General features: G+C 44.0%; 1 protein-coding gene across 2 annotated transcripts; it reads left to right on the top strand.

The window, feature by feature from the left end:
- The first annotated feature begins 1,292 nt into the window (after positions 1–1,292).
- Positions 1,293–13,236, top strand: LOC120315692 (major facilitator superfamily domain-containing protein 1-like). Of its 2 annotated transcripts, XM_039360463.1 has the most exons (13): positions 1,293–1,449; positions 2,866–2,966; positions 4,035–4,159; positions 4,254–4,309; positions 5,947–6,090; positions 6,813–6,971; positions 7,259–7,374; positions 8,467–8,567; positions 9,651–9,762; positions 10,489–10,626; positions 11,368–11,507; positions 12,080–12,191; positions 12,293–13,236. In XM_039360463.1, exons 1-13 carry the CDS (start codon positions 1,425–1,427, stop codon positions 12,404–12,406), a joined length of 1,443 nt encoding a protein of 480 aa, XP_039216397.1. In that variant the 5' UTR covers positions 1,293–1,424; the 3' UTR covers positions 12,407–13,236. The 2 variants fall into 2 exon arrangements, with proteins under 2 accessions (XP_039216397.1, XP_039216398.1); XM_039360464.1 differs by lacking the exons at positions 1,293–1,449; positions 2,866–2,966; positions 4,254–4,309 and having other exon boundaries at positions 4,044–4,159.
- The last annotated feature ends 423 nt before the right edge of the window (positions 13,237–13,659 follow it).

Below are 13,659 nucleotides of genomic sequence, written 5' to 3'. Positions count from 1 at the left end.
TGGAAAAAGTTCAGAAAAGAGCAGCTAAGATGATCAAAGGCCTGGAGACTAAAACATATGCAGGACCTGGGTTTGGTCAGTCTAAAGAAAAGAAGAAATAGGGGAGACGTGATAGCAGTCTTCCAGTATCTGAGGGGCTGCCACAAGGCAGAGTGGGTCATGTTATTGTCCAAAGCAGCAGAGGGAAGGACAAGAAACAATGGTTGGAAACTGATCAAGGAGAGAAGCAGCCTGGAATTAAGGAGAAACTTCCTGACAGTGAGGACAATCAACCAGTGGAACAGCTTGCCCCCAGAAATCATGGGCGCTCCATCACTGGGGATTTTAAAGACAAGACTGGACATTCACCTGACTAAGATGGTATAGGTCAGTGGTTCTCCACCTGTGGGTCGGGACCCCATTTGGGGTCGAACGACCATTTCACGGGGGTCGCCAAACAAGGCTGTCCGCCATTTTTTCCCCCTTTTCTTTGGCCACGCCCCTGGCACCTGGTGATGTATAAGTGGTTGGGGGTCACCACAACATGGGGAACTGTATTATGGGGTCGCGGCATTAGAAACGTTGAGAACCACTGGTATAGGTCCTCCTGCTTGAGCAGCGGGCTGGACTAGAAGACCTCCAAGGTCCCTTCCAGCTCTATTCTATTCTGTTCTGTTCTATTCTATTTCCAATATTCTATTCTATTCTATTCTATTCTATTCTATTCTATTCTATTCTATTTCCAATATTCTATTCTATTTCCAATATTCTATTCTATTCTATTTCCAATATTCTATTCTATTCTATGCTATGCTATGCTATGCTATGCTATGCTATGCTATGCTATGCTATGCTATGCTATGCTATGGGACGCATTTTAAATTTAAACCAATGATTTTATGATTGATCTTGGACTGTAATAATAAATGACCAGATATAGTAATCGTTTTTGAGACGTTTTTCTGTGAATAAAGGAAGGAAGCTAGAAAAACATTCAGACGTCCACCTCCCTCGCCAGAGACAAATGCGCCGCCTCAGAAAAGGCGGGAACCACCCCCTCCTTCACGCTGAAGGGGGGAGCAGAGAAGCCTCCAGCATCCAAAGGTGTCAAACTGCAGGGGGCGGAGCTTGCGAGCCTTCCTCGTCTCCCCGGAGGAGGCGTGGTTCGGGAGGCAAAGCTCCGCTTACAAATAGGGGAACGCGTGAGGGAGGGGAAGAGGGCGGAGCCACGTCACGAGACGAAAGGGCGGGGCTTGGCCAGAGCCCACCTCCGGAGGGCGGGGTAGTAGGCGGGGCGAAATGTCCCTCCCGCGAAGAGGAGCGCCAGCGAGGAACAAAGAGGGTGGCGGATGAGGAAAGGGGCGGGGATTCGGTCCCGGGGATGGTGGGCGGGGCCTGCCTGCTGCCTCGGGAGAAGCGGAGCGGACTAGCCGGGAACCGGAGCCATGGCGGAAGCGGCGGCCGAGAAAGGTGAGCGGGAGCACGTGACTCCCCGCTCGGTCACGTGACCGTCCCCCCCCTCTAGAATCCTCGGCAGGAACCCCGGCTCCCGATGCAGAGGGGAACCGGCTGCCCCGGGGTGCTTTCTTCAATGCAGATCCCCAGGCGCGCTTTGCATATGCTCAGAGGGGCCCTTTCGCACTGGCGCCTTTTTTTTTTGCATGCTCTGATCTGTCCCAGCTCACCCCGTGATTCTGCACGTGATTTCCTCGGGGCAGGAGGGCAGGGGCTGGCATGGCTTAGCAGGAGAAGGGATGGTGGAAGTCTCCCTGGGCGGGTTCCCCCCCCCCCACCCCCAAAAGAGACGACCAGGGGCCGCTGCCTGCCATGGCTGAAGCATGCATGTTGAGTAGGCACTGCTCATCTCAGTCTGAAAAGCGACCCGTTGGTTAGCTTAGAATTCAAATGATAAATATAAGGAGATATCAAAAACCTTAAACACAAAGTCAAAGCAATAAAGGGCAAGATCCGAAAGAACAATAGGCCCTGGGTGAGAACATCTGGAAAGGGAGCAAGTAGCATTGCTTTGAGATTGCCAGCATCCCGTTGCCATCAGGTTGACTCATCATGTGAACGGGAGGTGGGATTAGATCTTTTGCCTGGATTAAGCCTGGCTGGGGTATTTTGGCCTTTGCATCCCGGCAGTTCCCAGGGGTTAAAACAGGGATCTTCCAACTTGGCCCTTTTATGACTTGTGGACTTCAACTCTCAGAATTCCTCAGCCAGCCACAAGTCATAAAAGGGCCAAGTTGGAAGACTCCTGGGTTAAAATCTCAGATTGGCTGTCAGCTGGAATGCAAGATTTGCTTTAGGTCTTTGAATTTTTATGGACAGAAAGAACGAAGAACGGTATACATGAAAGTAGAGGCACTCTCCCAACAGCAATGGGGACCAAAATTTCTATTGCTAAACAAGGAGTTTGTTAAGTGAGTTGGTTCCAGTTATTCAATCTTTTCTATCACCGTTGTTAAATAAATCCCTGCACTGGTTAACCGAATCATCTGGCTTTCCCCATTGACTTATTGGAAGCTGGCTGGGAAGGCTGTAAGTGGAGATCACCTGACCCCGGGTCCTGCAATTGTAATCGGTACAAGTCAGTTGCCAAGTGCCCAAATTTTGATCATGTGACTGGGATGCTGCCCTGGTCATAAGTGGAAGGACCAGTCACCAGTCTAGGAGCAAATTTGCTCCTAGAAGCATGAAGCCGAAAACACCAGCCTGAAGATGACGAATGAGACTTTGTCAAAACGTCGCCAAGACGCTTCCAATTTGACGCGGGAGAAAACCCGAATAACCAAAGACCTACATGTATGTATGTATGTATGTATTTACAGTAATTGCACACAGCTATTTTCTACTATTCTAACACTTTATTTCCCTTGGCAGCATATTATCGGTTCCTGGTGCTTTTCTTCAACTGTCTCTTGACCTTTGGCTCCTACTTCTGTTTTGATATTCCCAGTGTCTTGCAAGAACAGTTTCAAGGGGTGAGTGTTTTTCTCCTTTTCTCTCCATCCCTATTAGAAGTCAACTTGATTTCAGCCATGCAGCAAATAGAGTAACGGTGCAAAGTTTCAAAGCTTTTTTTGAATTCAAGTCTTTCCAGAGCTTCAGAGATTAACCCAAAACAAACGTCAACTGTTTTCACACCCGAGCAGCCAAAAGCGTGTGTAGGCATTAAAGAAACTTTGCACTGTGTGGATGCCAAGCCACATTTTTGACAGCTAATGTAGCAACTTCATTTATTTTCCGAATATAAGACCCAGGCCCTGCCTAAGAGTTTTTAGATTCTGATACATACTGGCCATGGTTTTCCCAGTTGCAATGTATGGCTGTGAAAGTTGGACCATAAGAAAGGCTGAGCGCCAAAGAATTGAGGCCTTCGAACTATGGTGCTGGAGAAGACTCCTGCGAGTCCCTTGGACTGCAAGGCGATCAAACCAGTCAGTCCTAGAGGAGATCAATCCTGACAGCTCTTTAGAAGGCCAGATCCTGAAGCTGAAACTCTACTTTGGCCACCTAATGAGGAGGAAGGACTCACTGGAGAAGAGCCTGATGCTGGGAAAGATGGAGGGCAATAGAAGAAGGGGACGACAGAGAATGAAGTGGCTGGATGGAGTCACTGAAGCAGGAGGCGTGAGCTTAAATGGACTCCAGAAGATGGTAGAGGACAGGAAGGCCTGGAGGAACGTTGTCCATGGGGTCGCGATGGGTTGGACATGACTTCGCAACTAACAACAACATACCGGCATCATACATTATACTAAGCTATGGTTTTTAAACTATGTTTCATTGATAATTGACTGGGCTGTAGAATCATACTAAGTCAAAAATCTTGATCAGAAGAGTACAATAGCTACATGGTGCGTTCCTTCAATACACATTATTAGCAAAACCCAAAGCATCTTCTGCAAGGCAGATACCCATCCCTTAGTAGATGGGTTATCTGGAATAACTATGAAGGTGGGCCTCACTAAATCAGGGTGTATTTCAACTTGGCTCATTTGTAATTTCTGATATTGACAATTTTTTTCCTGTTCTGATTTCTCATCCAGAATCTAACCTGCCCCAACGGAACTCAACAGAATGGCACAGAACATAACGCAACAGCTGATTGTGTGGAAGGGCTTGGAATGACTCCTGAAGAATACAACCTTCTCTATGCCATCTATGCCTGGACGTGAGTATCTCTCTCACATACATATATACACAAACACACGCAAAATAACTATCTTCATCTCCTCTTTGTGATTTTTTGTTGTTGTTCTCTTTAGTAATGCGCTGGTGGTGATTGTGGCTGGCTTCTTGATTGACAAACTGGGAAACCGCTGTAAGTTTGGAGGAGCTGAACGGTTTAATTTCTATGCCCGCCCATCTCAACCGGGTGACTGTCGCATTGTTTTCTTTGCCACTTTCCTGCCTTCTCTCTGAGATCATCTGGGAGGGTTGGGGGTGGGGATGCTGCTCTGTGTGTGTTCCTTTGTCTTCTCAAATCCAGCTGGCTAAAGAAGACCTTTTCTGCTCTGTTAATGCATAAAGTTATTGGCATTTATCTCTGCCCAAGAAGTTTCACAAGAAGCTTTTAAAAGCGTTTTGCAATGGAAAGGCTCACTTTAGCCACATCTGTCTGGGTCAGGGGTAGGCAACCTTGAATCTTTTATGAATGGTGGACTTCAACTCCCAGAATTCCTGAGCCAGCCATGCTGAGGGGAAAGGGAGAGGTTTCCAAGCTGAGCCATGCTGGCTCAGGAATTCTGGGAGTTGAAATCCACAGAGTCGTAAAAGAGCCAAGGTTGCCTACCCCTGGTCTGGGTCCATTGGCTTCGAATGTTCTAAATGTATCAAGGAACTCAGTTATGGTTAGAGATGCATTTGAAAGTGCAGCTTTATTTCAGATAAATTCCACCTCTTTTCTGTCCTGAGTTGACAAATGACTTCCATTCTGTTCTTTTAATAACGCTAGCAGTGATGAGGTTACCTAGTTTGCGTCATGAAACGCCTGCAAGAAAACAACTAAGCTCAGAGGCCACCAAGGACCCCTCATAACAACATTTGTTTTGACCTAGCGTTAGAAGTTGGCACGCTGTGTAATCTCAGACCATACCCTTAACATGGGTTATTTCTGTAGATGGCTACAAAACACACAGTTGAAAACTGGTCGGCAGACATTAATGTGATTCTTTTAAATTGAGTCTTGGATCTGATAGGCTGACTTTCTTGAGTAGAAAAAGGTTAAGACTATCTTCAGTATCTTTGGTTATCCCTTCCAGAATTTTTTCAAGTGTTTTAAAAACCAGGTCTTCAGATCCTGTTTCTTGGGAAGCACAAGGAGGCCATGTGTATTTGCAGTGTATTTTACACTGCAGAATTTTGAGTAGTTTATTTCCTACAAGCTTTAAGAGAAAATGTTTAATCTTTCTTATCAGAGATAGGAATTAAATATTGTGTCTGTTACAGGTAGCCCTTGACATGCGACCAATTTCATTTAGTGACTATTTCAAGCTGAAGTGGCACTTTCAAAATTTGGGTGCTTGACAAAACCTGCATCTATTTACGGGGGTTGTAGCATCCTGGGCTAATGTGATTACTGTTTGTGAACTTCCTAGCAAAACCAGTGGGAGAAATTGGATTTGCTTAACAACCACATGATTGATTTAGCAACCACAGTGATTCATTTTAACAACTGTAGCAAAAAAAAAAAAAAAAAAAGGTCAAAGTTCGGCACAGCCACCTTGTTTAGCAATGGAAATTCAGCCCCCAGTTGTGTTGAAGGTCGAGGACCGCCTGCAACTGGAAACAGTGGTGGCATGTCTTGGAGATGGTATCTATGTGACCAGAAGGGATTAAAGTGTTTATAAATCTGGGTCTTGTCCCCTCTTCGATTCCAGTTTGCACGGCTATTGTAAAAACCACGTGTTTTGTCTGTAGAATTTTGCCCATGCCGTTTTTTTCTCCTTCTCTCCATAGTTGGTGTCTTTCTCTTCTCTTTCCTCACTGTCTTGGGATCATCTGTTTTTGCGCTGGGCTCTCACCTGAAAGGAACTCCGTATCTCTTGCCTCTGATGCTAACTGGCAGATTGCTTTTTGGTTCTGGAAATGGATCGCTCACAAGTAAGGAACGAACAGCGTCCTCTCCATAGAAGGGAGAGCGTGTTGGGTCAGCGTGGTTAACTCTTTGCCGATAACGTTCTGTGAGCTCAGACAAAGCATTGAATGTCTTAACTTCTTTCCACTCTTTTTCTTTGGTAAGCAAGATTCAGCCATAGCTACTTTCTTTCATTTCATCCTTTCATTTCATGTATTGATACATCTAGCAGGAATTTTGATTTGAGTCAAGATGCATTCACATCTCTTAACTAGAGCCCCTTCCTTTAAAAAAAAAAAAAAAAGTTTTATCAAACCAACAAATGAGATAAACAAATCACGACTTAGGGTGAGATCTGAACCCATCCTTATCTAGTTAATTGTTGAAAGAATGTATTTAAAAAATATATATCTGAATGCCAACTTCCTGATTCAGATTGTGCAAACACAAATTAGCTTTTCTCTAAGTTGTATTGAAAAGGGAGAACTAAAGAGAACTCTAGTAGTCTTATAGGACCGTGGAAGCCTATGAATGTTTCCTTTTATTTCCAAAATTATGCCTTTTTTCAGTGGAAACATGGAGTGGGTTTGTTTTAATTTATAAACGAAACGTATAGCTTCTTCAAGGACAAACAATTAAAGTAGCAGTTTTTAAACACCTTGCCATTAAAGTAGCACTATTTAAGCACCTTGCCATATGCAGGAATTAGTAACGCTTAGTAACGCTGATCTCTCTTCTGCTTTTTGAGTTGTGCAGAACCGCATCACCGCCTTTTGGTTCAAAGGCAAAGAGCTGGCGCTCGCCTTCGGGTTGACTCTCTCTTTCTCCCGTCTCGGGAGTGTCCTCAACTTCTTTTTCACCCAGCGGTTTGAAAGCCATTTTGGAATCCAGTGGACCCTTTGGGGAGGTGAGTTTCTCTTGGAGCACAATCTCTAGGCTTCGGACGGTCACTAAATGAACTGTACTAGATTGAGAGAACTTGCCTAGAACGCTCCATCAGAACTCGGGAGCTTTTCCAGAAGGTAGGTCAACAAATAACCTAATGCTGCTGCTTCTCAAGAGAAGATCTACACCGGAGCAATACATTGATGCTTTGACTACAAAGGTTATCCGATTTAAAAGGGTCTCAGGCCAACCTTAAAGTTCATCATTGGTGATTGGTTCTTCTGATGATTGGTTCTTCTCTGTTCACAGGAGCCCTGTTATGCGTATTGGGCTTTATTTCAGCCATCACTGTCAGCGTGCTGGACAAAGTGGGTACGAAGCAGCTTGGCTTAGATGGAGTTCTCCAACAAGAGTCCAAGAAAGTGGTAGGTAGGGTGGGTGTTGTATCAGACATGCGTGCCTGGCTGAGGAATTCTGGGAGTTGAAGTCCACAAGTCATAAAAGGGCCAAGTTGGAAGACCCCTGTCTTAAATCTAACAAACAAAATGGAGGCTGGCTGAGGAATTCTGGGAGTTGAAGTCCACAAGTCATAAAAGGGCCAAGTTGGAAGACCCCTGGTCAAGAGAGACTTCAAACATTTAAGCTCATTGTGCTCCCCCAGTTTTCCTATCTCTTGAAAAAAAGAGAGGCGGGGTGTGTGTGTTCTGAATGGCTTTGGATTCTGAATACTTATTTGGTTTGCATTCTGACTCTGTTCATACATTCTACCAAGGCCATTGTTTATGATTTTGTTGAATAAAGCTAGTTGGCTGGTCTTAAAAGACACTCGGAATCAAAACTAAAGGAACTATGTTACAACAGAGAATTAATCTGCACATGTGGTTTCTTTGGTGCTTGCTTTGCTGGTTGAATTTCCTGAGTTGGATGGGAGGTTGATCTTGGTTTATTTCATCTTAGTCTCCGGTAGCTATAAATGCGAAATGTGAAAATGAATGAGTTTGAGCAGGAAGGTGTGATGGAAAATTACGTCTTTGGTTTCCCCGTTTCTCTGTTGTTTGATCATATATAAAAGCCTGGAAATTCAGAATGCATCATTATTTTTTTCTTCTCTAAGTAGAACCAGGGTGGGAGGAAGCCTTGGTGAAGTATTGATCCAAGCTACCTTCTCCAGTTGAGTTGGATTGCAACCCACAGCCTATCCAGCCACCAAGTCAGAAATGTGGAGAATTGAAATTCAAGAATTGTGGAATAGGCTAGAGCAGTGGTTCTCAACCTGTGGTCCACGGACCCCTTGGGGGCCGCGATGTCATCACAGAGGGTCTGCGAAGGCTTGAAGAAATGTTATGAGTTAAATCTTGGGGGTCTGTGGCCCTGGTCCGTGGCTACAAAAGGTATTTAAAGGAGGTCCGTGGTAAAGAAAAGATGGAGAACCACTTGGCTAGAGAAAGCTGTTTTTAGAGACTCTAATCCTCAGAGCTGTGCTTGTAATTAACGCGTGCTTTATTTTTAACTTCCAGAGAATTCAAGATATCCGCCACTTACCCCTTCGCTACTGGCTCTTGGTCCTTACTATAATGTTCTTCTACAATGGGATCTTCCCCTTTGTGGCCGATGCAAGGTAAGCGATTTCATTTTGCAAAATGGGACAGAGGGTTGACTGTGGGCAAGAATGGAGCGAATCCTGTGGCATGCAGTGGGTTAACCGTCCCTTTGGCATATGCAGGGAAAGAAACTCCTGGAACATTAATTTACCAAGAGTAAAACTTTATTGATAATTCCACATAGGTGCAGAAGAAGAGAAGCCAGTTCTGAGGTTTTGGCACGTGAAGGAGTGTAGTTAAAAATCCCCTTTCTCTCCTGGGCTGCTCACTGTTCATTGTCCAGTTTCCTGAACAATTCTTGGACCCAAAAATGCTAGCTGTGGCTTTTCTGTACACTATACTGTACTGTACACTGTACACTGTTGCAGCTTCTTCCAAGGAAGGACTGATTGACTTGGGGACGCTTTCCCTGACTCTTGCAAATTTGTGCGATCTCGACAAAGTCTCCTGCTTCATTCTTTTGCATCGGCAAAACTGAAATATTGATTTGGGGGGGGATGAATAGGAAAGATGAGACTAGATGTTAACCAAGGACAACACAGAATATCTGAGTCTTGAGTTTGGGCTTCTGCGGATGTTAGAAGCCAGGAATCAACCCGGTGGCGTTTTTCTATATTTGTTAAGGACGAGCAAGGATTTGGTCGTAGAATGGTCCTTTCCAGTAATGTTTGAAAAATGTGGCACTTGAAAAATAATTATTGAATACTTAATTAATTATCAAGCTGATGCTGCCTTTGGGTGAATAGGTAAGTTTGGAAGCAAGGACTAGGATCAGATTGGGAAATTTCTCTAGGTTCACAGTGAAAACGCCATATTGGGGGTGTCCCTCCACCAAACCTTTGTTACTGTGAGGAGCATGGAGGTTCCCATGTTGCTTGGGAAATTTATCTTCTAGACATTGGCTTCGCTTGCCAATGCAGCATCTTAGAACAAAAGAAGCCATGTCACCAAAGGCTATTAAAAACACCGATTGCTCAACCTAGAAGAGTTGACTTCTTTGTAGAGGATGATGTTTTTCCCATCTCCGCATCAGTGCCAAAACAATTTGGAGTCCTAACGGGATTTCTCTCTCTTTCTCCTATCGCATTTCTTTTTTCTAGTAAGTTTATCCAAGATAAGTATCCTGGCTACAGTCAACAGGCAGCTGCATATATAGCTGGAGCAGTTTACGACAGCTCTCTTGTTCTCTCGGCGGCTGTTGGCATATTGATCGTAAGTTTCGAAGGATGATTTTAAGACTTGAGGGCAGAAATAGGGCAGTGCCTTGATGGGGCACCTGCATTTGTAGGGCGAAGTAAGGCAACCCATAAAATTGTGCAAATGGGAAAAAAAACGAAGCCTGAAAAGAATATGCAACACAACAAGGCATGCAACGTTTTCTGGGTTGACAGCTGCATTGAGTTTTTGCTAGCGGCCCTGTTTCAGAATGAGATACAACAAGGACAGAAATTGTTTTTTTCCCTCTCTCTCTCTCTGGTTAGCTCCAATGTAATTAGCCTCCAAGTCATCAAATCATCACTGAAAAAAGATATTTGAGGAGTGGTATCACTTCTTAATTTATTCCTTGAGGTTCTCCTTTTAGATGGTAGGGTTTTTTTGGGGGTAGCAGTTTGAGGTTTTAAAAAATGTGAATTATATCTTCTTAAAGATGTAGTCCCAATAGCTAGATGCATTATTATCTATGAGATGTGTGTGCATGCATGCGTGTGTGTCTTCAGGTCAGGGTTTGCTCTTAGTGACTGCAGTTTCCACGGAAAGATTTCAGAAGTGGTTGATCCTTGACTTCTTCCTAGAGCTGATAGTGAGTGACTGGGCCAAGGTCACCTAGCTGCTTTGTGCCTAAGGCAGGATTAGAACTCACGTTCCCCCAGTTCCTAGCTTGACGCCTTGAACTTCCACCACACTGGCTCTCATTTTTCTCTCTCTGCTTTTTTCCAGGATTACATTGGGCTGAGAGGTGTGTTTGCTGTTGGTTGTGCGGTGCTAACATTGCCCGTATTTGCTCTCTTGGCCTTCACCTTCGTTCCCCCACTTGTCTCCACCATCTGGCTAGGAATCACCTACTCCTTTGCAGCCGTAAGTTTTCAGAACTGGAATGCATGGATTCCCGATTTCTACTCAACTTTAAGCCATGGGGATGTTTCTGGTACTGACCTAACTTTTGTCAAATGTTCCTGGGTTCTTCGTTCGAAAGGTTAGAAGGAGGTGAGGAGAGAGTCAGAGCAGGAGAACTGTCTGGCAAGCCAATTGAAGTGGGATTTTGATTTGCTGAGTCTCACATTCCAGTGCTGGCTTCAACCGTTTTAGAATCAGAGGTCATAGAGCACGTAGAGTTTAATTGCTGCTTTTTGCAGGAATCCAGATTTAAATGTCGTCTAGCTTAAGCATTCCTGAGAAATGAGTGTAGCTCCTGTTCCTGGGACAGAATGAGTCCATCTAAGCAGCCTAATCTGTGGCATCCCCTTGTGATTATCAGTAAACAGAGGTTTTAGAAGAAGGTTGGGATCTCATGATCATTTAGGAGTTGACAACAAGAACTCGGGTTGATTTCTCGACTCGTAAGCGTTTATCTCAGCATTTCTCAACCTTAGCAATCTTTAAAATGTATGGATTTTAACTGCCAGAATGCTGGCAGGGGACTTCTTGGAGTTTGAAGTCCACACATCTTCAAGCTATTAAGGTGGAGAAACACTGCTTTATCCGATTATTTCTTCCGAGATGAAGCTGCCGTGAAATTTGATTCCTTCTTCCTACAAAAGTGGTCTTTCTCACATTATTCCCCTGGTCTGTCCCTCTTTTCCACTATGCTTTGTACAGGCCAGCATGTGGCCTTCAATTCCACTCGTGGTTCCTCAAGCAACAGTGGGAACAGCGATGGGGCTTGCGACATCCGTACAAATGATTGGCATCGGACTCTCCAATGTGATCGTGGGACATATCTTGGGAACAAAGTCCAGGTAACCACAGCTGTTTTTCTGCTTAAGTGGAAGCAAGAGTTTATGCCTTAAAAGTCAAGAAAATGTGTCACAGTCGTTCCGAATGACTTCCATAAATTGCTTGATACTTGATGATGGAGCTAATAACCAAGGACAGGTGGTCCTCGACTTAATGACAGTTGAGCTCAAAATTTGTGTTGTTAAATGAGACAGTTATTAAGTGGATTTTGCCCCATTTTACAACCTTTCTTGCCAAAGTTAAGTGAATCCCTGCAGTTGTGAAGTTAGTAATACGGTTGTAAAGTGTGAATCTGGCTCCCGGTGTTGACTTTGGAGGTCAGGTCATAAATATGAGTCAGTGGCCAAGCGTCTGAATTTTGATCACAATTTTGACTGCAGGTAGAGTGCAGTGGTCATAAGGGTGAAAGACGGCCATGTCCCTTTTTCAGTGCAATTGTAACTTTGCTCACTAAATGGATGGTAATAAGTTGAGGACTACTGTATCTTGGGGAACTAATGTGATAAGACGCCTTTGTTTCTCTTGCCACCTGTTCAGGCAAATAATGTTCTTTTTTTAAAAAAAAAATTGCTAGTGAACTGAAGATCCCCTTATGGCGCTGGCAACAGATGATGGTCTTCATGCTGGCCAACACCATTGCTTGCATTGGGAGCTCTGTCTGCCTTAACATAGTAGATAAGAAGCAGGTAAGAATCCACTTGGCTGATTAACGGGGGATCAGTTACCTGGGACTGTGTCCATAAAGGTTCAACCTTCACCAAACTTTCCCCATTCTATGAATCCCCAGGGTGGCACGTTGAACCGCTCAACAAAACGCTCGCCAACCGAGGCAGTGGCCCAGCCACCTGTTGACACAGCTCCCCTTCTCAATGAGGCAGAAGGAGACCGATCCATCAATTAAAGAAGAGGCCTTCAGGACATGGAGTATAACACAAATGAGCCTTGGGGAGGGGTGTCTCATTCTTCAGCAGTGTGTCCCCCCCTTTTTCTTTCTTTTTGGGGTTTAATAAGGGAATTTAAAGAACGGGCCATAAATCCGGTATATAGGAATAGCTGCTTTTTAAGTAGCTGCTAGGTGCTATATATTAACCAAAAATCTTAACACTATAATTAATTCTACAGCTGCTGTGAGTGCCGAGATCTTTTAATGCCGATTTTGAGTTATTTAGTCATTCTTTTAGTCTTCTTTATTGCAGGAAATTTTCTGCTGAAGAGATTGAAATAATTCTTGTGTAGATCTTAACTGGATGAAAGGCGGGAATGTATATTACTCGCTGCAAGCAATTGTATATACAAATCTTGCACTCATTTTTTTTTAAAAAAAGTTTCCTCTTGCCCTGGTAAAGGCTAATAATGGATTTTGTGCTCCAACGTCCTCGTAGCATCCACCACAGCAGTATTATCAATTTCCATGAAAATGCTTTATAATTTTCCTTTTCCAAAATCATGAGGTTTTAAGTCAAGGTTTGCCTTTCTCACACATCTGTTTCAGTTATATTGGTTTCTTTTTGAAATCTGTTCTGACGGTATTGAAAATCCTAATACAATCTAGCCAGGAACTGAGGTGTTATAGTACAGTCCCAGATAACTTCACTTTCCGTTTCCCCTTTCTTGACTACTTCTTAAGGAGGCTTCCAGTAGCTCCATCTTGACCATTTGGAAATATAAAGTCTAATGTGAATGATTATTGATTGGACTGCATATGGATATTGAATATTCTGTATCTCTTTAGCACAATGTCATTACTAGTAATTGTGGCTACATAGGTTGGTAATTTGTCAAGAGGGCCGTTTAACTTTGCTCTGGAAGTAGAAGCATAATACACATTAATCTAATAATATCGTTAACTATATTCACTTCACTCAGACTGGACAGAGTTAACCACTCTGGATAAGCCATACCCATCTCAGAGGCATTTGAAAGTAACGTGATCCAGTAATGACTTAGCTTTTGGCTCTGCTGTCTCCTAACTGGCCTTAGACGTCAGATGTTGCACTGCAATTAGAAAATAAAACAAGTCCATGCCAGCAACTGTCCCCAGTGATATTCACCACTTGATAGAAAAATCTCCAGAATTTGGAAGACACAGTATGCATGCAGGCTGTAGACAGGCCTCTGTGAACAGAGATGCTTGGCATGGAAATTGTCCAGGTG

Source organism: Crotalus tigris, unplaced genomic scaffold (assembly GCF_016545835.1).
Source record: "Crotalus tigris isolate CLP2741 ecotype Arizona unplaced genomic scaffold, ASM1654583v1 scf7180000019173.45859301935:6455823, whole genome shotgun sequence".
Classification (NCBI taxonomy): domain Eukaryota; kingdom Metazoa; phylum Chordata; class Lepidosauria; order Squamata; family Viperidae; genus Crotalus; species Crotalus tigris.
The sequence above is the reverse complement of the archived record's forward strand: the minus strand, read 5'-3'. Positions and strand labels throughout refer to the sequence as shown.